At 41.5% G+C, this 26,030-nt stretch overlaps 2 protein-coding genes across 5 annotated transcripts in view; one reads left to right on the top strand and one right to left on the bottom strand.

The window, feature by feature from the left end:
• The first annotated feature begins 8,993 nt into the window (after positions 1 to 8,993).
• Positions 8,994 to 17,973, top strand: exosc8 (exosome component 8). Its single transcript, XM_083762927.1, has 11 exons — positions 8,994 to 9,045; positions 10,152 to 10,188; positions 10,602 to 10,665; positions 11,276 to 11,349; positions 11,453 to 11,498; positions 12,478 to 12,583; positions 13,141 to 13,186; positions 13,486 to 13,582; positions 14,019 to 14,139; positions 15,563 to 15,669; positions 17,229 to 17,973. The coding sequence occupies exons 1-11, from the start codon at positions 9,029 to 9,031 to the stop codon at positions 17,345 to 17,347; spliced, it is 834 nt and encodes a 277-aa protein (XP_083619053.1). The 5' UTR covers positions 8,994 to 9,028; the 3' UTR covers positions 17,348 to 17,973.
• A 1,649-nt stretch (positions 17,974 to 19,622) lies between these two features.
• Positions 19,623 to 26,030, bottom strand: part of supt20 (SPT20 homolog, SAGA complex component) — a 29,075-nt gene continuing 22,667 nt past the window's right edge. For 2 of the 4 annotated variants that reach the window (XM_083765066.1, XM_083765065.1), the window contains exons 23-24: positions 25,755 to 25,846; positions 19,623 to 19,960 (exon numbers count right to left, since the gene is read on the bottom strand). In XM_083765066.1, the coding sequence (XP_083621192.1) occupies positions 19,808 to 19,960; positions 25,755 to 25,846 (245 nt within the window). In that variant the 3' untranslated portion in view covers positions 19,623 to 19,807. The remainder of the gene's footprint in view (positions 19,961 to 25,754; positions 25,847 to 26,030) is intronic. The other 2 variants (XM_083765068.1, XM_083765067.1) reach the window with 1 other exon arrangement.

Consider the following 26,030-nt stretch of genomic DNA (forward strand, 5'->3'; position numbering starts at 1 on the left):
CATCATTTTTGAGGATTTGAAAAAAAATCTAAATTTCAAAAAACATGGGTTATAGCCCATCGTTTTTTTAATTTTTGAAAAAAATGTTATCCTCGTTTTTCATCGTTTTTAACATGGGCTATAGCCCCTACCGTACGGCATACTATAGCACGCCGTTTTTCATAATTTTTGAGGATTTGAAAAAAAATCTAAATTTAAAAAAACATGGGTTATAGCCCATCGTTTTTTTAAATTTTTGAAAAAAATGTTATCCTCGTTTTTCATCGTTTTTGAACATGGGCTATAGCCCCTACCGTACGGCATACTATAGCACGCCGTTTTTCATCATTTTTGAGGATTTGAAAAAAATTCAAAATTTCAAAAAACATGGGTTATAGCCCATCGTTTTTTTAATTTTTGAAAAAAAAATTATCCTCGTTTTTGATCGTTTTTGAACATGGGCTATAGCCCCTACCGTACGGCATACTATAGCACGCCGTTTTTCATCATTTTTGAGGATTTGAAAAAAATTCAAAATTTCAAAAAACATGGGTTATAGCCCATCGTTTTTCTAATTTTTGAAAAAAATGTTATCCTCGTTTTTCATCGTTTTTGAACATGGGCTATAGCCCCTACCGTACGTCATACTATAGCACGCCATTTTTCATCATTTTTGAGGATTTGAAAAACATTCAAAATTTCAAAAAACATGGGTTATAGCCCATCGTTTTTTTAATTTTTGAAAAAAATGTTATCCTCGTTTTTCATCGTTTTTGAACATGGGCTATAGCCCCTACCGTACGGCATACTATAGCACGCCGTTTTTCATCATTTTTGAGGATTTGAAAAAAATTCAAAATTTCAAAAAACATGGGTTATAGCCCATCGTTTTTTAAATTTTTGAAAAAAATGTTATCCTCGTTTTTCATCGTTTTTGAACATGGGCTATAGCCCCTACCGTACGGCATACTATAGCACGCCGTTTTTCATCATTTTTGAGGATTTGAAAAAAAAATCAAAATTTCAAAAAACATGGGTTATAGCCCATCGTTTTTTAAATTTTTGAAAAAAATATTATCCTCGTTTTTCATCGTTTTTGAACATGGGCTATAGCCCCTACCGTACGGCATACTATAGCACGCCGTTTTTCATCATTTTTGAGGATTTGAAAAAAAATCAAAATTTCAAAAAAAACATGGGTTATAGCCCATCGTTTTTTTAATTTTTGAAAAAAAAATTATCCTCATTTTTCATCGTTTTTGAACATGGGCTATAGCCCCTACCGTACGGCATACTATAGCACGCCGTTTTTCATCATTTTTGAGGATTTGAAAAAAAATCAAAATTTCAAAAAACATGGGTTATAGCCCATCGTTTCTTTAATTTAAAAAAAAATGTTATCTTCGTTTTTCATCGTTTTTGAACATGGGCTATAGCCCCTACCGTACGGCATACTATAGCACGCCGTTTTTCATCATTTTTGAGGATTTGAAAAAAATTCAAAATTTCAAAAAACATGGGTTATAGCCCATCGTTTTTTAAATTTTTGAAAAAAATGTTATCCTCGTTTTTCATCGTTTTTGAACATGGGCTATAGCCCCTACCGTACGGCATACTATAGCACGCCGTTTTTCATCATTTTTGAGGATTTGAAAAAAATTCAAAATTTAAAAAAACATGGGTTATTGCCCATCGTTTTTTTAATTTTTGAAAAAGAAATTATCCTCATTTTTCATCATTTTTGACCATGGGCTATAGCCCATACCGTACGGCATACTATAGCACGCCGTTTTTCATAATTTTTGAGGATTTGAAAAAAAAATCAAAATTTCAAAAAAACATGGGTTATAGCCCATCGTTTTTTAAATTTTTGAAAAAAATATTATCCTCGTTTTTCATCGTTTTTGAACATGGGCTATAGCCCCTACCGTACGGCATACTATAGCACGCCGTTTTTCATCATTTTTGAGGATTTGAAAAAAAATCAAAATTTCAAAAAAAACATGGGTTATAGCCCATCGTTTTTTTAATTTTTGAAAAAAAAATTATCCTCATTTTTCATCGTTTTTGAACATGGGCTATAGCCCCTACCGTACGGCATACTATAGCACGCCGTTTTTCATCATTTTTGAGGATTTGAAAAAAAATCAAAATTTCAAAAAACATGGGTTATAGCCCATCGTTTCTTTAATTTTTTAAAAAAATGTTATCTTCGTTTTTCATCGTTTTTGAACATGGGCTATAGCCCCTACCGTACGGCATACTATAGCACGCCGTTTTTCATCATTTTTGAGGATTTGAAAAAAATTCAAAATTTCAAAAAACATGGGTTATAGCCCATCGTTTTTTTATTTTTTGAAAAAAATGTTATCCTCGTTTTTCATCGTTTTTAACATGGGCTATAGCCCCTACCGTACGGCATACTATAGCACGCCGTTTTTCATAATTTTTGAGGATTTGAAAAAAAATCTAAATTTCAAAAAACATGGGTTATAGCCCATCGTTTTTTTTAATTTTTGAAAAAAATGTTATCCTCGTTTTTCATCGTTTTTGAACATGGGCTATAGCCCCTACCGTACGGCATACTATAGCACGCCGTTTTTCATCATTTTTGAGGATTTGAAAAAAATTCAAAATTTCAAAAAACATGGGTTATAGCCCATCGTTTTTTTTATTTTTGAAAAAAAAATTATCCTCGTTTTTGATCGTTTTTGAACATGGGCTATAGCCCCTACCGTACGGCATACTATAGCACGCCGTTTTTCATCATTTTTGAGGATTTGAAAAAAATTCAAAATTTAAAAAAACATGGGTTATAGCCCATCGTTTTTTTAATTTTTGAAAAAAATGTTATCCTCGTTTTTCATCGTTTTTGAACATGGGCTATAGCCCCTACCGTACGTCATACTATAGCACGCCATTTTTCATCATTTTTGAGGATTTGAAAAACATTCAAAATTTCAAAAAACATGGGTTATAGCCCATCGTTTTTTTAATTTTTGAAAAAAATGTTATCCTCGTTTTTCATCGTTTTTGAACATGGGCTATAGCCCCTACCGTACGGCATACTATAGCACGCCGTTTTTCATCATTTTTGAGGATTTGAAAAAAATTCAAAATTTCAAAAAACATGGGTTATAGCCCATCGTTTTTTAAATTTTTGAAAAAAATGTTATCCTCGTTTTTCATCGTTTTTGAACATGGGCTATAGCCCCTACCGTACGGCATACTATAGCACGCCGTTTTTCATCATTTTTGAGGATTTGAAAAAAAAATCAAAATTTCAAAAAAACATGGGTTATAGCCCATCGTTTTTTAAATTTTTGAAAAAAATATTATCCTCGTTTTTCATCGTTTTTGAACATGGGCTATAGCCCCTACCGTACGGCATACTATAGCACGCCGTTTTTCATCATTTTTGAGGATTTGAAAAAAAATCAAAATTTCAAAAAAAACATGGGTTATAGCCCATCGTTTTTTTAATTTTTGAAAAAAAAATTATCCTCATTTTTCATCGTTTTTGAACATGGGCTATAGCCCCTACCGTACGGCATACTATAGCACGCCGTTTTTCATCATTTTTGAGGATTTGAAAAAAAATCAAAATTTCAAAAAACATGGGTTATAGCCCATCGTTTCTTTAATTTAAAAAAAAATGTTATCTTCGTTTTTCATCGTTTTTGAACATGGGCTATAGCCCCTACCGTACGGCATACTATAGCACGCCGTTTTTCATCATTTTTGAGGATTCGAAAAAAATTCAAAATTTCAAAAAACATGGGTTATAGCCCATCGTTTTTTAAATTTTTGAAAAAAATGTTATCCTCGTTTTTCATCGTTTTTGAACATGGGCTATAGCCCCTACCGTACGGCATACTATAGCACGCCGTTTTTCATCATTTTTGAGGATTTGAAAAAAATTCAAAATTTCAAAAAACATGGGTTATTGCCCATCGTTTTTTTAATTTTTGAAAAAGAAATTATCCTCATTTTTCATCATTTTTGACCATGGGCTATAGCCCATACCGTACGGCATACTATAGCACGCCGTTTTTCATAATTTTTGAGGATTTGAAAAAAAATCAAAATTTCAAAAAACATGGGTTATAGCCCATCGTTTCTTTAATTTTTAAAAAAAATGTTATCTTCGTTTTTCATCGTTTTTGAACATGGGCTATAGCCCCTACCGTACGGCATACTATAGCACGCCGTTTTTCATCATTTTTGAGGATTTGAAAAAAATTCAAAATTTCAAAAAACATGGGTTATAGCCCATCGTTTTTTGAATTTTTGAAAAATAAATTATCCTCATTTTTCATCATTTTTGACCATGGGCTATAGCCCATACCGTACGGCATACTATAGCACGCCGTTTTTCATAATTTTTGAGGATTTAAAAAAAAAGTCAAAAATTAAAAAAACATGGGTTATAGCCCATCGTTTTTTGAATTTTTGAAAAAAAAATTTATCCTCGTTTTTCATAATTTTTGACCATGGGCTATAGCCCATGCCGTACGGCATACTATAGCACGCCGTTTTTCATCATTTTTGAGGATTTGAAAAAAATGAAAACAAAAAACAAAAAAACATGGCCCATCGTTTTTTGAATTTTTGAAAAAAAAATTAACCTCGTTTTTCATCATTTTTGAACATGGGCTATAGCCCCTACCATAGGGCATACTATAGCACGCCGTTTTTCATCATCTTTGAGGATTTGAAAAAAAAAAAAAAAAAGGGTTATAGCCCATATTTGTTTTAATTTTTGGAAAAAAAATGTAACCTCGTTTTTCATCATTTGTGAACATGGGCTACAGCCCCTACCTATTTTTGAGGATTTGAAAAAAATGAAAAAATAAAAAATACGATGGGTTATAGCCCATCGTTTTTTTAATTAAAAAAAGAAAAACCCTCGTTTTTCATCATTTCTCTCCATTTTTGACCATGGGCTATAACGCATATCGTACGGCATACTATAGCACGCAGTTTTTCATCATTTTTGAGGATTTAAAAAAAAAAGAAAAAAACTATGGGTTATAGCCCATTGTTTTTTTTGTTTTTTTTATCCTCGTTTTTCATCATTTTGTATGTAGGACTAGTAGCATGCCAAAGTTTGTGCTATTGCCATAGAGAATGCATTGGGCGTTTAAGTTAAATAACCCAGAAACTGGGTTATTTAAGAGGTTATTTAAGAGGGAAGCTTTGTGTGTGCTGAGGGAAGCTTTGTGTGTGCTGACGGAAGCTTTGTGTGTGCTGAGGGAAGCTTTTTGTGTGCTGAGGGAACTTTGCATCAGAAAAGGCAACACTGTATGGTACAGTATGTATGACTGTGACTTTTAGACAGTGCCACGTGAAATGTGGGTATGGGTATCGCCACAGTAAGCTGAATAATAAAAAGTGTGAATGGAGTTTCTAGGTGAAAGTAATTTTTTACGTGCCAATGTCTGCCATTGAGCCCCACTGTAAATTTGAAAGCACTATATTTCTAAAACTATGAAACATTTCAAAGATTCCTTTTCAGGCAAACATGTCCACCGTAAGATGAACCTAAGTAGGCTAGAATGGGGTTGGTAGGTTTAAGTATGTAGGACTTGTTTGTAGCATGCCAAAGTTTGTGCTTTTGCCATAGAGAATGCATTGGGCGTTTAAGTTAAATAACTCAGAAACTATAAAACATTTAAAAGTAAAACTTTCCAGCATGTGTCTCCACAGTAAGCTGAATAATAAAAAGTGTGAATGGAGTTTCTAGGTGAAAGTAAGTTTTGACGTGCCAATGTCTGCCATTGAGCCCCATTGTAAATTTGAAAGCACTATATTTCTAAAACTATGAAACATTTCAAAGATTCCTTTTCAGGCAAACATGTCCACCGTAAGATGAACCTAAGTAGGCTAGAATGGGGTTGCTAGGTGTAAGTATTTAGGACTAGTAGCATGCCAAAGTTGGTGCTATTGCCATAGAGAATGCATTGGGCGTTTAAGTTAAATAACTCAGAAACTATAAAACATTTCAAAGTAAAACTTTCCAGCATGTGTCTCCACAGTAAGCTGAATAATAAAAAGTGTGAATGGAGTTTCTAGGTGGAAGTGCTTTTTTGACGTGCCAATGTCTGCCATTGAGCCCCATTATAAAAGTCTCAAATTTGAAAGCACTATATTTCTAAAACTATGACACATTTCAAAGATTCCTTTTCAGGCAAACATGTCCACCGTAAGATGAACCTAAGTAGGCTAGAATGGGGTTAGTAGGTTTAAGTATGTAGGACTAGTAGCATGGCAAAGTTTTTGCTATTGCCATAGAGAATACATTGGGCGTTTAAGGTAAATAACTCAGATTGATTGATTGAAATATTTATTAACAGATTGTAGAATTTACAGTACATTTTAAACACAAACTCAATACAAAGACTGTTAACTGTGAGTGGACGACCCAATTAAGCATTACACTTGTTTACAACAGGGTCCACATTGTTCAATTCATCAAAACATTTAGAGACATACAAATAGACACTTCTATGTAGTTAAAGAACATAACAGGAATTCATCATATAGGAAGCAAAAAGGGAAAGGATACATATAGTGAGGGGAAAAGGGGGGGGGGGGGCGGTGGGGGGGATTCAGATTTTACAGAGGCCAGTTTCGAATTGCAGCCATCCGTAGGTGCCCTTTGAGAGCGGTTTTGAAGGAGTCAAGGGATTCACATGTCTTAATGACTGTTGGTAGGGCGTTCCACATTTTGGTGGCATATAGGAGCGAAAATAATTTAGTCCCTTGTTTGTGCCGAATCTGGGTTGTACATGGTTTGTTGTACTCCCTCTGGTGTTGTGGGTGTGGACTTCGTTTACATTAAGGAAGTATTTAGACAGGTACATGGGTATCTTGGTGGTGTATCGAATCTTGTGGACCAGACCCATTGCAAGATGCTGTACTCTGTCGTCGACCCTAAGCCATCCCAGCCTGTCAAAGTGGGCAGGGGTGAGGTGGGTTCGGGGGGTGAGGCCAAGTAGGAGCCTGACCAGTTTGTTTTGGGAGGTCTGGAGCCTTGTTTTAAGGGCCTTTGAGGTGCTGTGGTACCAAGAGGTGGATGCATAGTCAAAGAAACCTTGTACGAGGGCTCCTGTTAAGGTCTTCAAGGTGTTTTTGTTGACCAGTGAGGAGATCCTGTAAAGGAATCTTGTTCTTTGATTGACTTTTTTGATTACGTTGGTGGCCATTTTATCACCGGAAACTACAAAACATTTCAAAGTAAAAAGTTCCAGCATGTGTCTCCACTTGCAACCACAGTAAGCTGAATAATAAAAAGTGTGAATGGAGTTTCTAGGTGAAAGTGCTTTTTTGACGTGCCAAAATCTGCCATTGAGCCCCATTATAAAAGTCTCAAATTTGAAAGCACGGTCTATATTTCTAAAACTATGACACCTTTCAACGATTTCTTTTCAGGCAAACATGTCCACTGTAAGATGAACCTAAGTAGGCTAGAATGGGGTTGCTATAGTGTAAGTATGTAGCACTAGTAGCATGCCAAAGTTTGTGCTATTGCCATAGAGAATGCATTGGCCGTTTAAGTTAAATAACTCAGAAACTACAAAACATTTCAAAGTAAAAATTTCAAATGTTCCAGCATGTGTCTCCACAGCTAGTAGGCTAAACTCACACTTTTTTGGCCATTTGAAAATAGCCGATCGGCTATTTTCAAATGGCCAAAAAATAAACATTTATATTAAATATATTTTATTTGTAAACCTGACAGTGAAATAAATCTGTCTGGTCACTCTGTGACTGTGTTTGATTTCGCAGTCGGCGGCTGTTTCTATAGTAGTCAACTTGTAACGTATGTGCCTTGTTGACACGAGGTCCCGGGTTCGCTTCCCGGCCGAGGCGCACTTAATTTAACAGTGTTCAGAAGAACTTTTAATGATTTGAGAGTTCAAGGTTTAAGTTAAATCTTGTTATCTAACAGGCTAAAACGATAGAAGCATCTGCGCTCTGAACAATGGCATGAAGAAATGGTTATGAGTCTTCTTGACTGTCAAGTGTCAACCCTGTTACTTGATGAAAATCCACCTGCAAATGTCGATCCCCCGGTGACTATATTTCTCTGCCACATGCCTAAAGTAGCATAGGAAACCGCTATGTATGCATATGGATATGGAAATAAATAATGGATTAAGCTGGACGAATATGTTTTACTGTCAGCTGCACATGCCCTCTTTCAGAAAAAAAAGAAAGGAAAATCATGTACTGTCGTCTGTTATTTATTACGTTATTACACTGTGAAATCTATGTAGTAAATTAGTCATACTCATCATAGGTCATACTATGGCATATAGAATAGAATCTTAGGTGCTTGACATTTTTTGCTTTGTTTTTAGCAAGCGACACTGTTACGAAGGAACGTAGTGCCTCTCTGACATCACAACCGGGACGTCAGGGTGACATCACCCCTGACATCCCAACACACATAAATATGAATGCCTACGCAAGTTACGACGGATTAAGCTAAAACGGACCCAGATAGCAACAGCAGACCTCGGATACTATATCAAGATCTGCTACCGACTGCCGGTTCTACACTTGCGCTCAAGGAGAGAGATTCCTGTCCCTACCTCCTCGGCATTATTCCCGACCAGACACGGCCATATCTAGGGGCGCGTTCGGAAATGCGCCCTGAACGCACTGGTGTGCTCTCTTGTCGTTCGTTTATTCAGTGCACTCAGTGCGTTGTCGTTCGAAAATCCAGTGCGCTACGCACCGGGTGTGCCGAGTGCACGCACTGAGCAACCCTACCCTCAGGGTAGGGTTGCTCAGTGTGAATGGTGTGTTGTAACTGGTCGTTCGTAAATAAGGCACACTGAACGCACTCTGTGACGTCACCGCCCACCACACTCAACAAACTGACCACATTCCCGGTGCGCATAGCCGAACGCGCCCTAGGTCTCGGTCACAGACACCGTTGTACTACATCCTAGTCACGCGTTAAGTTCTTTCCCCCTTTTTGACATACGGAGGACGCCGTACTGACGTCATCCAAACCCACGTGGTTAATCAAAACATCATGGCGGCTGGCTACAAGTAAGATTATCTACATTCTACATGACAAATGTTATAAAATTGACTGTACACAGGATTGTGACATGAATGAAAATGATCCAATGCGTTAAGATTACTATTATCATTAATGAAAGTAGAAATAGTTAAAACGTGTGTCCGGTTTCATATTGATTGATTGAATACTTTATTAAACAGAAATGCAAACAGCAGCAGAGTAAACAATTTGTCTTAAAACAGTGGTTTTCAACCCTTTTCATATCAAGGCCCATTATTTATTGGGTATTTGAGACACGGACCACCATTTGATGACATTTAGCCTCTCAGATCCAAAACGAACGAATATTTTGTTGTCATTGGACAAGATGTTTCCATTCCATTCTGTATTGATGTTGGTACCATTAGGAAAGATAACAGGCAAACGTTGAAGGGTTGAATTGTGTAGACTTCTTGTAAATAAAGCAATGCAGATGTGTAACAATAATGTAACTCTTGAGAGAGCGTACAATTAAACCAAGGTCCATTTGGTTTAATTTTACACTCAAGAGAATGAAGAGATAAAGATCTATATAAGATCCATTTGCTTAGCAACTCTCCATCATTTAGCTGGGGACCACCTGGAACCTCCTCACTCCCCACTGGTGGTCCCCGGACCACTGGTTGAGAACCACTGTCTTAAAAGGATAACACTGACTGCACATAAAGTGCTACTGAAAAGTTTATAAATTGGATATTAGATTATTCATCATAATCATTCATTCAAATATTTTCCTCTGTCACCTAATGAAATGTAATATCAAATATCATTGTTAAATGGTAAATGGTGCATTTATATAGCGCCTTTATCCAAGGCGCTTTACAGAGATTGTGCATTACATTCACCCATTCACACACACATTCATACACCGATGGCAGCGGAAACCATGCAAGGCACCAACTAGCACATCGGGAGCAATTAGGGGTTCAGACAGTGTCTTGCTCAAGGACACTTCGACAGTAACTCTGGGGGAGCCCGGGTTCGAACTGGCAACCTTACGGTTACCATCCAGGCACTCTACCCCTGAGCCACCGCCGCCCCTGTTATTGTTGTTGTGTATTAATGATCACGGCATCCTCTACACCTCCTACAGAACTGCTGAGCCACTGGAGTACCACAGAAGTTTTCTGGTGAGTGTAAAGGCCCATTCATAGTCTGGAGTTTCGGTGGTGAGGTGACCACCGAACTACAACATGACTTCACTGAGTCGCGGTGAAGAGCAAACCACCGCTCTCCCCTAGCCCTTCTCTCTGTTTTTACTCACCACCACTCCACGTTATTACAGCTCCGGTGGTCACCTCACCACCGGAGCGGTGGTCACCTCACCACCGAAAATCCACCAAAAACATTAGACTATGAATAACGCTTCACTCAACACCACGTCAGCACACATTGATCTTCACATTTAAATTTGGATTCTAAACGTTATTTCGGTTATTCAATGATGTGATTAATAGTTAATTGATTACTAATGGTCTCAAACAGCGCAGCAGTACTGCATTGTTGGTTTTCTGAATTAACCTGCAAGGTTTTTCTCATTCAGAAAGAAAACTGTCGGCCGGATGGAAGGGAACTGTCAGAATTTAGAACCACAACTCTGAATATAGGTGAGGAACATCACAACACTGCTGTGATTTTCAACTATTTTCATTTCAAGGACCCCCCAGTTTGATATGCGACTCCCATTTAATGGCATTTGTATCTCGGAGACTCCCAATTTATATTGTAAAATCAATGTTAATTCAATTCTGAGTGTACAAATGGAACCAAATGGACCCAATGGCGTCCATTTGGTTCCATTTGTACACTCTCAGAGTTACAGACCCATAAGGGTCCATTTGGTTCCAAACTATCATCTAGCCGGGGACCCTCTGGAACTCCATCAAGGGAACTAAGGCCCCCCTTTGGGAACTAATGCCCTGGCCTACATGATATGCTACAGCGACAAACGAAAGCATCAAAACTAAAAGTAGCCGTGCTTTGAGCTTGTAGATCAGGGGTGAGAAACTTTGACCATGGAGAGGGCCACTATATTTCCACAGTAGGGCCATAGTGCATATTACTGTCGTAGCAAAAATAGCCGATCTACAATCGCATTAAGTGAAGGTGGGGGCCGCATGTTTTATTATTATATGAATTGGTTTATTTAAATGTATATATATTTTTTTCTGAATAATCTATTAATAAATGTGATTAACCGTTGTCCTCCACACACAGGCTCCATCTCCACAGCAGATGGCTCTGCGTTGGTGAAGGTTGGAAGCACCACGGTGATGTGTGGGATCAAAGTGGTGAGTCAGTGATGTAACCTAAGCAAATAGCAGTATGTAGGCCTGTGTTGTTCCATTAAAGATCCATGTGTATTAATAAACCTTAATGTTTCACCAACCAAAGGAGCTGGCAAACCCAACCGTGGAGGCACCTCATAAAGGTTACATTGGTAAGTTCTATTCTATTGTGCAAGAATCTTTACGTTTTGACTTAATAGTTTTTTTATACTAGCGGCGGTGGCTCGGGGGTAGAGAGGCTGGATGGTAAATATGAATATATGGGATAAGTGGACTGTGTTGCAGCATGTATTCACTAATACATGCTGTAGTACAATTATAAGTACACCATTGATGTGTGATGTAAATTTGTTGGTAATATTCTGCATAGAAATAAAGTGATTGAATATTTTCACTTTCAGTGTTTCACTTTGTAGACCCTAGGTCCCTAACCGCTCAGCTGACCGTCTGCTGCCCATAGAGATGCATATAATCTATGAAAATCGGAGGTTGACTTTTTGGGCTTCAATTTTTTTTTGCGATTTAGGAATGTTTCGTTCCTGAGGACGACGACCATCAGTGGCCAGGCGTGTCACCCGCGTTTGGTTTGAAGTTTTTAAAGTGACGTTCCAACATCGCATTGCAAAGTGGTGAAATAACTGTAGTAGGCTATGCTCCGTGTGTAACAGCTGCCTGTCTGCCACCATGGTGACATTTTCTAGTGCTTTAATAGATAGACACCACTGAATTCGGCGATTGACCAATCATTCAACCAAGACATGTAATAAGCCCTTATAAATGTCAGTAGAAATATTGAGCCATCTCGGATTTCTCAATCTTTATATATTTTAATCAAATGTGATGCCTTAGTTGTAAATATCCTGTTTTTCTCTACAGTATGTAGTGGGTAAGATATTGGAAGCTGTCCAAGCCTGTATTGAATGAAGTCAGACTATATGAAGTTATGCAATTCTAAAGCTTCTGGATTGTTTTAATCCAGAAGTTTTCTTTCTTTCCTAATCAGCTATATTCAGCCATTATATATAGTAGCTATATATGGACATATGCCATAATTTTGTGAATGTAACCTTAACTGTACCTTTAATATGGTGTCATTGACATTGTCAAAATGTGCATGTGCGTGTGTTCCAGTGCCCAACGTGGACCTGCCACCACTGTGTTCCTCTCGATTTCGTCCGGGACCACCGGGAGAACAGGCGCAGGCCGCTAGTCAGTTTATGGCTGATATCATTGAAAGGTACCATGTATCTCACACACAAAAACACACACACACACACACACACACACACACACACACACACACACACACACACACACACACACACACACACTAGGGCATTCACTTCTAGTCATTTTTACTAGTTGACTACCGGTAGTTGCCTAGTTTACTAGTCGACTAGTTGTTTAACTACCTATTATATAAAAAATATATATATATATATTTTTTGTACATTGGTGACTACAACTATAATCTACCTGATCTTGAGGCCTACAAAATGAACCAAACATAAAATGACTTGTCAATATATTTAGTCTTAGTTTTAGTCATCATGGCTTAGTTTTTATTTAGTTTGTCAGTGAACAAAAGTCAACAAAATCAACACGGCTACAGAAAGACCCTCCCTCCCTTTCTTCTTTTATTGATCCAGGGGTAATAATCGGTAGGATTGACACAACAACTAAATTGGCGGGGGGACAAAATATCGTGGAAGAAAATAAGTCAGAAGTGGGATTTATTTGGCTGTTAATAATCCTACTCAAATGTAATATAATCCATTTCCTTTGGTGTTGTAGCTCTGAGGTGATACAGACAGAAGACCTGTGCATTGAAAAAGGAAAGGTACGCTCACTGTCTTTGTTGTTGCCGTCAAATCACAACCTATACATTGGCGATTATCAATGACATTTTCTATTTAATTAATCAAATTGAGTCAAAGTGTTTTTTCTGTATTGTTTTACTATTTAATGTATCAACAAATTAACATTCTAATAGATTTTTTTTAACCGTCTAGTCTGAATTTAACAATTCATAATTCATTAAATCGATTCGATGTAATTGTTGCACCAATAGTTGCGATGTAAACTTTATTATATCTGTATACATTTTGAGCCATTATTCCTGACGATACTGGGTTTCAGCTCTGCTGGGTCGTATACTGTGACCTCATGTGCCTCGACTACGACGGGAACTTGCTGGACGCTTGTATCATTGCCCTGCTGGCTGCCCTGAAGAACAGTAAGTTCCCTGCAGATTAACGTGGTTCTACAGGGCGGGCGGCTGTGGCTCAGGAGGTAGAGCAGGTCGTCCAATGATCCCCGGGTCGGCGGTTCGAATCTCGGCTCCTCCTGTCCACATGTCGAAGTGTCCTTGGGCAAGACACTGAACCCCACATTGCCTCTAATGAGTCGGTCGGTGTGAGCTAGCCACCATTGGTGCGTGAATGTGGGAAGTGAGGACGCTGGCATCGACTGTTCGCCGCTCTACCTCCCAATGTATGAATGAATGAACCATTGTAAAGCGCTTTGAGCACTTTTGTGAAAAGCGCTATAAAAATGCAATTCAATTCATTATTACACAATCAATCTTCATTTCAGATTCTATAATAGGTCAGAATAAAAAAAACTGTTTACGAACACAACCTCATTATACCGTGAACTGCTATCCGTTTCAGCGCAACTTCCAGAGGTCACCATCGACACGGAGACATGTGCACCCGCGGTGAATTTTGAGAAAAGAAGTGGTCTGCGAATTCACAAGCACCCCGTCAGCACCTCCTTCTGCATCTTTGACGAGTAAGTCAATGTTTAAAAAGAAGAAAAAAAAAAAGACCTCAACAAGTGTTCCATCCTCAGTAAGCCCACGGCGCACCGAATTCCAACACACCTCGCTTGTTTGTGATGGCTTAGTGGCCAGGTGGAAGACGGGGTTAAGCACATATCAATGGGATTGGTATTTAAGATAGTCAGAGACAGTGCCCTCATACCTGTCTTAAAGGACCACTTGGTCACTTTTCAACCCATCTTCATATAATACTTCTACTCAGTCTGTGTCTCATAGGAGGGCTGTGGGCAGTTTAGAAACTGTCTTCAAGTGACATCATCATTAGGCAAATTATTTTTTAAACAAGATTTAAAAGGACTAGAAAGCCTGCCTGTTTTTATTAGCTTGTATTCCCCATTGATGATGTCACTGGAAGACGGTTTCTGAACTGCCCACAGCCCTCCTATGAGACACAGACCGAGTAGAAAAAAATTGCTGATGATTGATTATTAGTGAGGACGTATAGGAAGATAGGTTGAAAAGTGGTGAAGTGGTCCTTTAACAATTTCTTCAAAGTGAGTGACACCCACAGCCGCCTCAACACTAGAGGGAGCAACCATGATCTGGAACCACCCACATTTAGAACAACCCTGACACCATCCATTAATTAAAGGATGTATAATATTGGTTTCTTTCGAAATTAGCTTGATATAAACATCTATCAGGAGTCAGACTACAAGGAGATGCTGTGTTTTTCCTGGAAACAATTCCCTGGGGCTTTTTAATGTTGTCCTTTTAGCCTTAAGTCCACATGCTGTTTAAATGTCTGACTAGTAAAGTATTCGATCAAGTGCTCAATAGCTTAAAGCTAAAATTCCTGCTTCAAAGATGCTGTCCATCTGGTGGCTAGTCTTGCGTGGCCAGACTGTTGCCTCCCACAATGTTCAAATGCTTTCCGGTCATATAGTCTGGAGCACAGAATCTTCAAATGCTTCCGGTCATATAGTCTGGAGCACAGAATCTTCAAATGCTTCCGGTCATATAGTCACAGAGCACAGAATCTCCCAGATTCATGATCAAGCGATAAAGTGGATGTGAAGCCACATCCCCACTTCCGCTTAGTCTTTAGTTATGCACATGTATTCTAATATTTAAAAAAAATCATCACAGCTTGCTGCTTGGCAGAAATGGAAATCAAATAAAATATATTTCAAAATATATTTTTGGCTATATTTCAGACTATGTAGCATTTGGAGATTGTGGAATTGTCTGGCTATGCAAAACTATCTGGTGACCCTCTTATTAGGTCCAGAGACAGTCGTTGGTTGAAAAACACAGTTCTGAATGATGCATATAGTGCTTTTATCCAAAGTGCATTACACCAACGGTGGAGGAAACGATGCAAGGCAACTAACCTGTTTTAACAGTGAAACTCTATCCAATATCACGTTGTAGCTCCATCCTGTTTGTGGACCCCACGGTAGACGAGGAGATGTTGTCGACCGCTCAGCTCACTGTGGTGATGGACGAGGACGACCGTCTCTGCTCCGTCCACAAGCCAGGTGAGAAGATGCTTTTCGATGTGTACTGGTGGACGGGCCAGGCACCCATACTCCATGTCACAGGGTGTTCTGTATCGATGTGTACTGGTGGCGTGGACGGGCCAGGCACCCATACTCTCCATGTCACAGGGTGTTCTGTATCGATGTGTACTGGTGGCGTGGACGGGCCAGGCACCCATACTCCATGTCACAGGGTGTTCTGTATCCATGTGTACTGGTGGCATTGGACGGGCCAGGCACCCATACTCTCCATGTCACGGGGTGTTCTGTATCGATGTGTACTGGTGGCATTGGACGGGCCAGGCACCCATACTCTCCATGTCACAGGGTGTTCTGTATCCATGTGTACTGGTGGCGTGGACGGGCCAGGCACCCATACTCTCCATGTCACAGGGTGTTCTGTATCGATGTGTACTGGTGGCGTGGACGGGCCAGGCACCCATACTCTCCATGTCACGGGGTGTTCTGTATCGATGTGTACTGGTGGCGTGGACGGGCCAGGCACCCATACTCTCCATGTCACAGGGTGTTCTGTATCGATGTGTACTGGTGGCATGGGCCAGGGATGTGCACACATGGACATCACAGGGGGCTTGAGCCCCTGCCCTCTCCAGACCATGAATGCAGCATTTACTACGTTGAAAGAGATGCAAAAATGCCATTCCTTCCATGCCATTCCGGAAGGCAGCATTCAGAATTGCTTTTCTTCTCTTAGCAATAGAATACGTACATGGTTTCGGCTACTTCATAAAGGCAAATGTTAAAGCTTCAATCTGCGAACAACTGGCTGGCTTTATGTACGACCCTACACCCTTTCCTTCAAAACCCATCTCTTCAGATTGATTAGCCTTTCCCAGCTGAGTTCGAGTTAAGATGTCCCCCCCCCCACCAACTCAACCCAACCCATGCTTAGCCTTTTTCATTTTCAATGTAGGACTTTCTCATTTCTTTAGTTTTTTTCCTTTTCTTAATTAAGTCGGTTCCTTTTCTTTCATGTAAAGCAATATTGCATACTTAGAAAAGCACTATATAAATGAGCTATTGTGAAGAACAGTACTAGGAACATAGGTTTAGAACAATAATACCAAAACATAATTTTACAGTGTGCCAATTGTTCAGGAAACAAGAGAGCTGGTGTGTGGGTGGGGGCACAGCCGTTTCACAAATCACAGGTTGGAACTTGGCTTAACAATTTATTTTGCTTTAACCCTTTGTGTTTTAAGCCATATGTTATACTTAAGCTATTGAAAAATAGCAGATCTACAAGCTCATAGTGCGGCACAGTGCCGCGCTACGAGCTTGAAGATCTGCTATTTTTTTTAATCGTGAAAATGTGTCGCAAATCTTTGAATATATATATTCTTTCAGAGCAAACGTTTTTAACTCAAATCTTTGCTTCAGATGAGGGTTGGCGGCCATAATTACATATAGTTTTTGGAGTCCTTGACATGAAAAACCACTGACAAACATGGGGTTTTTCAGAAAACTGTCCGGATTTAGAAGGCATTTGTAGAATGGTCCTCAGGTCGAAATGCGTTAATATTTTGTCTTCCACTCAGGTGGGACATCGCTGTCTGCAGAGAAGCTGCAGGAGTGCATCAGCCGGGCCACCACACGCCACAGAGAGATCCGCAAACTCATCGACAAAGTCGCACAGAGTGTCAAGGCAGCGGCATGAATAAAAGAAAATCCAGACACTTTTTTTGTTTGATCTAAAAGTTGTATTTTCCACTGTCAATATATATTTCCTTTTCATTTTTTTCATAACAATAAAACTGCTGACAAAAGACAGTCTTTAAAAAAATTATTCCTCAGTGTCCGGGAATGCCTCTCTCTCTCTCTCTCTCACTCACTCACACAACACAAACACTCCATTCGCTTGACGTCTTGTGAAGAATACAGTCATAGATCCTGGACTAATTAAAAGGAAATGCTTCTTTTTTTTCTCATCATCAAAATATTATGCTGTACAAAAAACAGACACGCTTTGTTGCATGTATGGGCCTGGGTTCAGCCCTGCACAGGGGTTTTCGATAGAGCAAATGGTTCTCAACTTTTCAGGCCGCGACCCACCCCCAAAATCATATTTGAACTGGGGAGACCCCAACCCTGACAAGCACTTGGAATCGTTTAGAGTTGAGGCATTATATTTTTGTTTGACTCGGTTCCACAGAAATAGTGAAAATAGCCCATCTACAAGCTCACGACACGCAACGTTGTAGATTGGCTAGTTTTAATTAAATTAAATTAAGTTTGATCAGTCTATAGTATAGTTAGTTGATTACTTTCGATTTTATGGGGGGGGGGGGGTATTAAAAAGGTCTTAAGTCCTTAACCCATTTTGGGCGGGAACCCCTTTTGGTGTTAGCATTACGTTATGCTTTAGCTATTTAAAAATAGCAGATCTACAAGCTCATAGCACGCCACTCGGTGGCGCGCTATGAGCTTGTAGATCTGCTATTTTTAGAGCTTGTAGGTCTGCTATTTTTGAAAAATCGAAGAACTACTGACATAGAAACATAGCCTTTTCAGAACACTGTCAGGATGTAGAAGACATTTCTTAGAATCTGATCTCAGGTCAGAATGAAAACTGTCAGGATGTAGAAGACATTTTTAGAATCTGATCTCAGGTCAGAATGGGTTAACTGACCCCCAGGGGGTCCCGAGCCTATGGTTGAGAACCAGTGAATTAGCACAGACTTCCCAACAGACGTTATAAAGAGGTAGAGCGGCCGGCAGCCCCATCAGGCACTACTCTGAAGACCCAAATTAGCATGGCTAAGAATGTACCGACAGTGTGTATCTAAAGAATGTACACCGGCAGTGACCGACAATGTGAATCTCCCCAACAGTGTTGCTCACCAGATAAAAACAGACCTGCAAGGTGACGAGTAGGGTTGCCAACTACCTTGAAATTCAAACGCGTCCTTTACTTCTAAGATAGATCAGTGAGTGATAAATCAGTGAGTGGTGCTGTACTGTTACACGCCCTCCTACCTGGCCTGTGTCTGTGCAACAGTGACACTTGGGTGATGAACAAACGCTATGTTTCGTGCTCGGACACAGGGACAGACCCAGGGACACAGCCACACACATAGCTGTCTATAGGAGCGGTTGCACCACTCAAAAAGATGAGGGACGCACAGAAAAAGTTCAAAACTCACTGTATACATGTACAGTTTTTCCAGATATTATATTAACCACTTGAACCCAGGCGTTGCGAGCTTGTAGATCGGCTATTTCTGGCAAAGATTGTACACAGAAAAAAGCGGTGCAAGTACAGAGACAACTCCGGTCCAGTTTACTAAATCCAGAGGGTTTAAGTCTAACCTGTATTATAGTATACGTATATGAGCCGTTTCAACTTGCTAAGATGTGACCTTATCAGTTCAATAAGTCCAAATAAGGGACGATTCCTTATTTCAAGGGTTGGTTGGCAACACTAGTTACGAGTTGCGTTTGCTTTGTAACCTTGCAGGTCGGTTCGTTTTGGGCAACCGACTCCCTCGTGTGCTGGATTACAGATTAATCTCAACACTCCGGACTTTGCTGCGTAGCTCTTTCGTCGGTGGAGTTTCGGAGCTACGGCTGACGATGCTCAGGGAAGACTTCTTCCACCTGAGGGTCAACTCTGCGAGCGCAGGAGCGATTTTAGTCGTTCGGTTAATCTTGGTTGATGTGGTTTCTGCAGAGGGACGTTTCTCACAGAAGGTTAATGTGTAATGGTCCCCCCTTCCCCTCCCCACCACCTATACTGTATAAGAACCCTTTTATATGAAGTCCAATTTCCGTTAAAAAAATTACGAATAATGTTCCTTTAAAGTTCAGGTCCCCCCCCCCCACCCCCCGTGTTCTAAAAAGAAATGATCCCGTCCCTCCGTCGTGGTCCAGGGTTCTCCAAATAAAACCCCGGACACATAGAAAAAATCATGACAATTATTAATTCTCAGCTACAAAAAGAAAAAAAAAGGACAGACAGAAAATGTTATTTGTTTTTGTTGTCGTCTGGTCTCCACGGAGACAAACGAGTATAGCACAGCATGGTTCATTCATATCCTGATGATGTGTGTGTGTGTGTGTGTGTGTGTGTGGTCGGGGTAGAAGGGTTTTTGTGTGTGAGTGATTGAGTTGTTCTTCGTCACGTTTTGGGTAGTGGCTGCGGCACGCTCCTCTTCCTCTTACTTCTTGGTTGGTTGGCGGTATGCTGCTGCCGCGCCGCCGCCAGCTGCGGAGCCGCCGCCGCCCCCATAGCCATTTGCTGCTGCTGCATTTGGTGCTGCAAGAATTGCAACTGTCACAGAGGAGAGGAAGAAGGAGAAGGAGAAGAGTTTGGGTTTCAACTGATGTGAGCAACGACAGTACAGCAACTTGCAATGGTTCCGTTTTTTTCAAGATACTCAACCTGTCTAGCTTACTTAAATTCTAAAAAGGTCTTCTACATCCTGACAGTTTTCTGAAAAAGCTATGTTTCTATATCAGTCGTTCTTCGGTTTTTCAAAAATAGCAGACCTACAAGCTCGTAGCGCGCGCTATGAGCTTGTAGATCTGCTATTTTTCAATAGCTAAAGCATTACATAATGCAACACCAAAAGGGGTTCCCGCCCAAAATGGGTTTAAAAAAAAGGTGATAAATGCCTACACAGGCACAACGCCAGAGGGCGCTACTGATCTCATTCCCACCAGAGTCGGCACAAGCATGGGGATGAATTCTTTCTACTATTTTATGCCACCACAATATGGAATGCCCTACCACCAGCCATCACAATCGTTGTGTATAACTGTAGCCTACATCAGTACTTTTTTACAAAACTGTAATTGAAAGTATTAAGTCAATCAAAGCTTGTGTTTCTCTGTAACATCACTGTTAACCCATTCTGGGCGGGAACACCTTTTGGTGTTAGCTATTGAAAAATAGCAGATCTACAAGCTCATAGTGCGCCACCGAGTGGCGCGCCGTGCGATTGATTATGAAGCAAGCATTATTCCTTGGATCACTTACCCTGTTGTTGGTTTACCAAGGTTCATAGTGCTTACTACCCCAACCTTGTACTGTTAAGTTTGCTAAAATACCAACGTTGACAATAAGGGCCTTTCTCGGCCCCACCCCTCTCCAATTGTTTATATTGCGTTTAGGATCCAAGATGGCCGCAGCACCAGGAGGGGGTGGCCTTACTGGGCTGCGGTTCACACATTCAAGACGCCTGTCTTGAGTCTGTCTTGTGTCTGTGTATAATGGCCGCTCCAATGCATTTCCAATGGAAGCCCATCTCGGGGCTTCCATTGGAGGAGGGGCGAGGCAGAGAAAGGCCCTTATTGTAATCAGTTGTGGGGCAGCGTTCCAACAGCTGGCACATTTTCCCAGACCTTCAACTCAATATGTGGCACTATAAAATAAACATGTGAAGGGTTGGTTATGAGTTAGTGAGGCTGCTATGCGCTGAAGCCTGGTAGGACAGTTTGAAGAAGAGACAAGGAGACAAGGGGCTTGCTGGGCTCTGTGCATTAACTGTAGCCTGACAACTTTTTTTTGCCGTATGCTTCCATCAACAGCATGGCCGAAACAGCAGATGATGTTCCAATTCCATAAATCAAGTCAAATCAACAATGCAGTCGCTTTTCCCAGCGCCAAAAGGAAAAGTGTGTTTAACCCGTTTTTGGTGTTAGCATCATGTCACGCTTTAGCTATTGAAAAATAGCAGATCTACAAGCTCATAGCGCCACCGAGTGGCGCGCTACGAGCTTGTAGGTCTGCTATTTTTGAAAAATCAAAGAACGACTGCCATAGAAACATAGCTTTTTCAGAAAACTGTCAGGATGTAGAAGACATTTTTGGAATCTGATCAAGGGTCAAAATGGGTTAATGCATTTAGATTTTAGAATGTGTGCAGCATGGTTTGTGCTGCACCAATAGATGACATATTGACTAGCAGCAAGGCACCAGATTTAAGCCAGAAACATTTCTAGGGGGAAACCTAGAAATCGTAATCTACAGTTGTGCACAAAGTCTATGGGCTGGAAGTAGGAAGTGAGAGAGCAGGAGGGGAGTGGGGGGGGGGAGACGGGGTCGTGTTGGGGGGGGGGGGGTCGTGTTGGGGGAGACGGGGTCGTGTTGGGGGAGACGGGGTCGTGTTGGGGGAGACGGGGTCATGTTGGGGGAGACGGGGTCTTGTTGGGGGAGACGGGGTCGTGTTGGGGGAGACGGGGTCGTGTTGGGGGAGACGGGGTCGTGTTGGGGGAGACGGGGTCGTGTTGGGGGAGACGGGGTCGTGTTGGGGGAGACGGGGTCGTGTTGGGGGAGACGGGGTCGTGTTGGGGGAGACGGGGTCGTGTTGGGGGAGACGGGGTCTTGTTGGGGGAGACGGGGTCGTGTTGGGGGAGACGGGGTCGTGTTGGGGGAGACGGGGTCGTGTTGGGGGAGACGGGGTCATGTTGGGGGAGACGGGGTCGTGTTGGGGGAGACGGGGTCGTGTTGGGGGAGACGGGGTCATGTTGGGGGAGACGGGGTCGTGTTGGGGGAGACGGGGTCATGTTGGGGGGGGGGGTCGTGTTGGGGGGGGGGGGGGGTCGTGTTGGGGGAGACGGGGTCGTGTTGGGGGGGGGGGTCGTGTTGGGGGAGACGGGGTCATGTTGGGGGAGACGGGGTCATGTTGGGGGGGGGGGGGGTCATGTTGGGGGGGGGGGGGGGTCGTGTTGGGGGAGACGGGGTCGTGTTGGGGGAGACGGGGTCGTGTTGGGGGAGACGGGGTCATGTTGGGGGAGACGGGGTCATGTTGGGGGAGACGGGGTCATGTTGGGGGAGACGGGGTCGTGTTGGGGGAGACGGGGTCATGTTGGGGGAGACGGGGTCGTGTTGGGGGAGACGGGGTCGTGTTGGGGGAGACGGGGTCATGTTGGGGGAGACGGGGTCATGTTGGGGGAGACGGGGTCATGTTGGGGGAGACGGGGTCGTGTTGGGGGAGACGGGGTCATGTTGGGGGAGACGGGGTCGTGTTGGGGGAGACGGGGTCGTGTTGGGGGAGACGGGGTCGTGTTGGGGGAGACGGGGTCGTGTTGGGGGAGACGGGGTCGTGTTGGGGGAGACGGGGTCGTGTTGGGGGAGACGGGGTCATGTTGGGGGAGACGGGTCGTGTTGGGGAGAAACGGTCAAGCGAGGACCAGTGTTTGACACTTCAAACACTTCAACCCCACACAGAAAACACTACAAAAACAATGTTTACAGATATATTAAAATGGTCAAAATCAGCCACCCTCACATGAAGGAGAATATCATATTATATTCATTGTTTAAATATATATACGTATAGATATCTATTATCTATTAGTATAATTTCGACCTCACATTTTGATTGGCTTAGTACCAACATCGAAAGGTAACTCTCCACCACACCGACGTTGGTGGCGGTAAGTGTTGCCCAAAATCTGCTGGTGAATGTGCGTGTGGGTACAAACAGTACACTATCGTGTCAGGTTGCAAGTTGTAGGGAAGCGTCGAAAGCCGAACGAGCAAGTTGGGTCGGCTTTCGACGGTTTCGAAGCAGCAGGCAAAAGATATCTAGCCGTAGGCTATTTTTTTAGCACCATAGTCTCACGACCGACAGTCTGCAGTAATCTGTAGTCGTCTGTTTGGTGGAGACTAGAGCTATACCTCAACGATAAGAGCACTGCATCTCTTTATACCCCGCCTTAATGACCTTATTTATACCACTATTATGATAGTATTATAACCTAGCAACTGCATTAAATAACCAGCATCAGTTTGCTATTGTCATCAAATCTATTGTTTTGTATGAGACTGCAATGTGGGGTACTCGCTTTGGAAAAGAAACCACCAGCTTTCATCATCCAGCATAACCACTAAGGATGCACAATATAGACATTTTGGGATGATGACCAATATAACCAATTATTTCCATGTGGTGACTGGTCTTGCTATACCGTCACAGGTTTGGCACTTCCAGCACATCATGTATGTAACTAATCTTGTTTCCCATTGTATATTTGCTTTCTGTATTTCTTTTATTTCACCATATTGTTGTTATTATTTACATATGTGCAAATAAAACTAAACTAAACTAAAACCATCACAGGTATAATGACCAATATATCATGCATCATTAGTAAAAACCAGAGCAAAAACAAACAAGCATGCAGCTCGGCAACTGTGATTTAGCAAAGTCAGCAACTTCAAACTCAACACCTCCAATACCATACATTAGGCTTACTGTATGTTACATTGGATATGCCTACATTTAAACTGTATGTCTTATGCCTACAATGTATCATATTTTAATCATTTATTTGAATAATTAAAGCATTTTAATTAACCCATTTTGGGGCGGGAACCCATTTTGGTGTTAGCGTCATGTTGTGCTTTAGCTATTGAAAAATAGCAGATCTACAAGCTTGTAGCGCGCCACCGAGTTGCGCGATACGAGCTTGTAGGTCTGCTATTTTTGAAAAATCGAAGAGCGACTGACATAGAAGACATTTTTAGAATCTGATCTCAGGTCAGAATGAAAACTGTCAGGATGTAGAAGACATTTTTAGAATCTGATCTCAGGTCAGAATGGGTTAAGCACCCAGCTTAGTTCTGTGTTGCCTGAGAACACAGCGTTACTGGTGGTTGGCCACTGTCATCACTGTGTTGTGAATGTGTGAAACTGTCTAAAAACTGAAATAACCAAATGAATAGGGGGTGGTGATGATGATGATGATGATGGATTTATTTACCTAAGTATAGTATTGATTATTATTACAAAACATACATTAACCACTTCAGCCTATACATTCCTTTTGATACCAGTCGTTCTACAAGCTCACAACGTAGAACGGCTATTTTGAAAAGATTTTTATACATTTCATACATTTGTAAACTTTCATTCACATTCTGCATACTTTTGGTACTTTAAGTACATTTTGTTACCAATACCTTTGTACTTTTACTCAAGTAAACGTTGAATTCCAGACTTTTACTTACTAACAGACTCAGTATTTCTACATTGTACTTTCTTCCACCACTGGTGTGAAGCACTCCTTATATTAGTTCCTATAGACAGTTTCATCCTAAAGCCCTAACCACACCAAAAAGCTCAAGCCGGTTTTAGCGTTGTCCCTGCGGTGTGATATGCCTTGTTGCATGTTGACCCACGTTGACCCTAATGATTCAACGCATGGAATTCAATAGCCCAAACCACACCAAAGGCTCGAGACTGTTTTACTCCTTGCAACCGTTTTGACCCAAGGAGTTGCATGGTGGCGACCCTTAGACAATACCAATGGGACACAATTTCACCTGGACGGAACGTGGTTTCGTAGGAATGCGTGCTTCTGTTCTGTACAACAAGGCAAGCGTGCAGACGGCACACAGCCGTGAGCAGACAGCATGGGATGTGATCCCTGTGAGGACCGAGGTGCTCCCGAGCGTTACGTGAGCTGAGCGAGTGGCCAAGCGGTGCCACGGGCGTGCTGTTGACTCAGCTCTGCTTCGTTTCGTGCTTGTGGATCTGCTACTTTTGAGTGACACCATAGTGTGAACAAGTAGGGCGTTAATTTACAAAAAATAAAATAAAATAACGCAAAAAAGTCAACACCCCGAAAGCCCGGGGGTATTTGTAACCATTAAATCAGGACGCCCAGCGATTTGTTTCTTCGGGACCTATTTCAAGGTTGCTCCGTGCCATTTTGGGAGTAGCTTGAAGTAGCTGGATGTAGCCAAAACACCCCCAAAGGTGATCGACAACAACGGGAGGTATGATTAATTCTAACGCGACTAGCGACCGCATCAAAAACATAATCTTTGGTTAGAATTGGACGGATTGATTTAGATCAAGAATTATTCACGTTTTAAGATTTATACCGCTCCAAGGTGTTAAAATATGGAGATAGAAGGTTTTTCTGCCCGACAGTGACGATATTAGTCGAGTGAACCAAAACGGTTCACTCGACTGGGCAAAACCAAACCATCATGGTTTGGATTGGAACATCCATTATTGTTGACATTTTTAAACCGTCTATATGTATATATATATATATATATATATATACAGAGAGAGAGAGAGAGAGAGATGTTAAAATTGCTGTATTACTTGAATCTGTGGCTGCTGCTGCTGTTGCTGAAGCCTTGACGAGGGCTGGGGGGGCCCAGAGCCGTCGAGCCCACAGCCCAACTGGGACAGCACTAGTGGGGAGGAAGGAAGGGAAGGGGGTAGGGAAGGAAACGAGGGAGGGAGGGAGTCCCAGAGGGAAGGGGGCGAGGTGAGGGCAGGAATAAGAGAGGTGTGAGGCATGGATGAAAAGTGTATGGAGAGACAAGCGGTGGTGGGGGGGGAGTTTAGGGACGAGGGTTTCAGCAGAACGTAGAA

This window comes from Protomyctophum parallelum (assembly GCF_964188405.1).
Source record: "Protomyctophum parallelum genome assembly, chromosome: 1".
Lineage (NCBI taxonomy): Eukaryota > Metazoa > Chordata > Actinopteri > Myctophiformes > Myctophidae > Protomyctophum > Protomyctophum parallelum.

Excerpts from the sequence above, each read along its gene's own strand:
- exosc8 (XM_083762927.1), top strand. Across the intron at positions 10,666-11,275 it reads AACCACAACTCTGAATATAG|GCTCCATCTCCACAGCAGAT; the intron begins GTGAGGAACATC and ends CTCCACACACAG. Across the intron at positions 12,584-13,140 it reads ATGGCTGATATCATTGAAAG|CTCTGAGGTGATACAGACAG; the intron begins GTACCATGTATC and ends TTGGTGTTGTAG.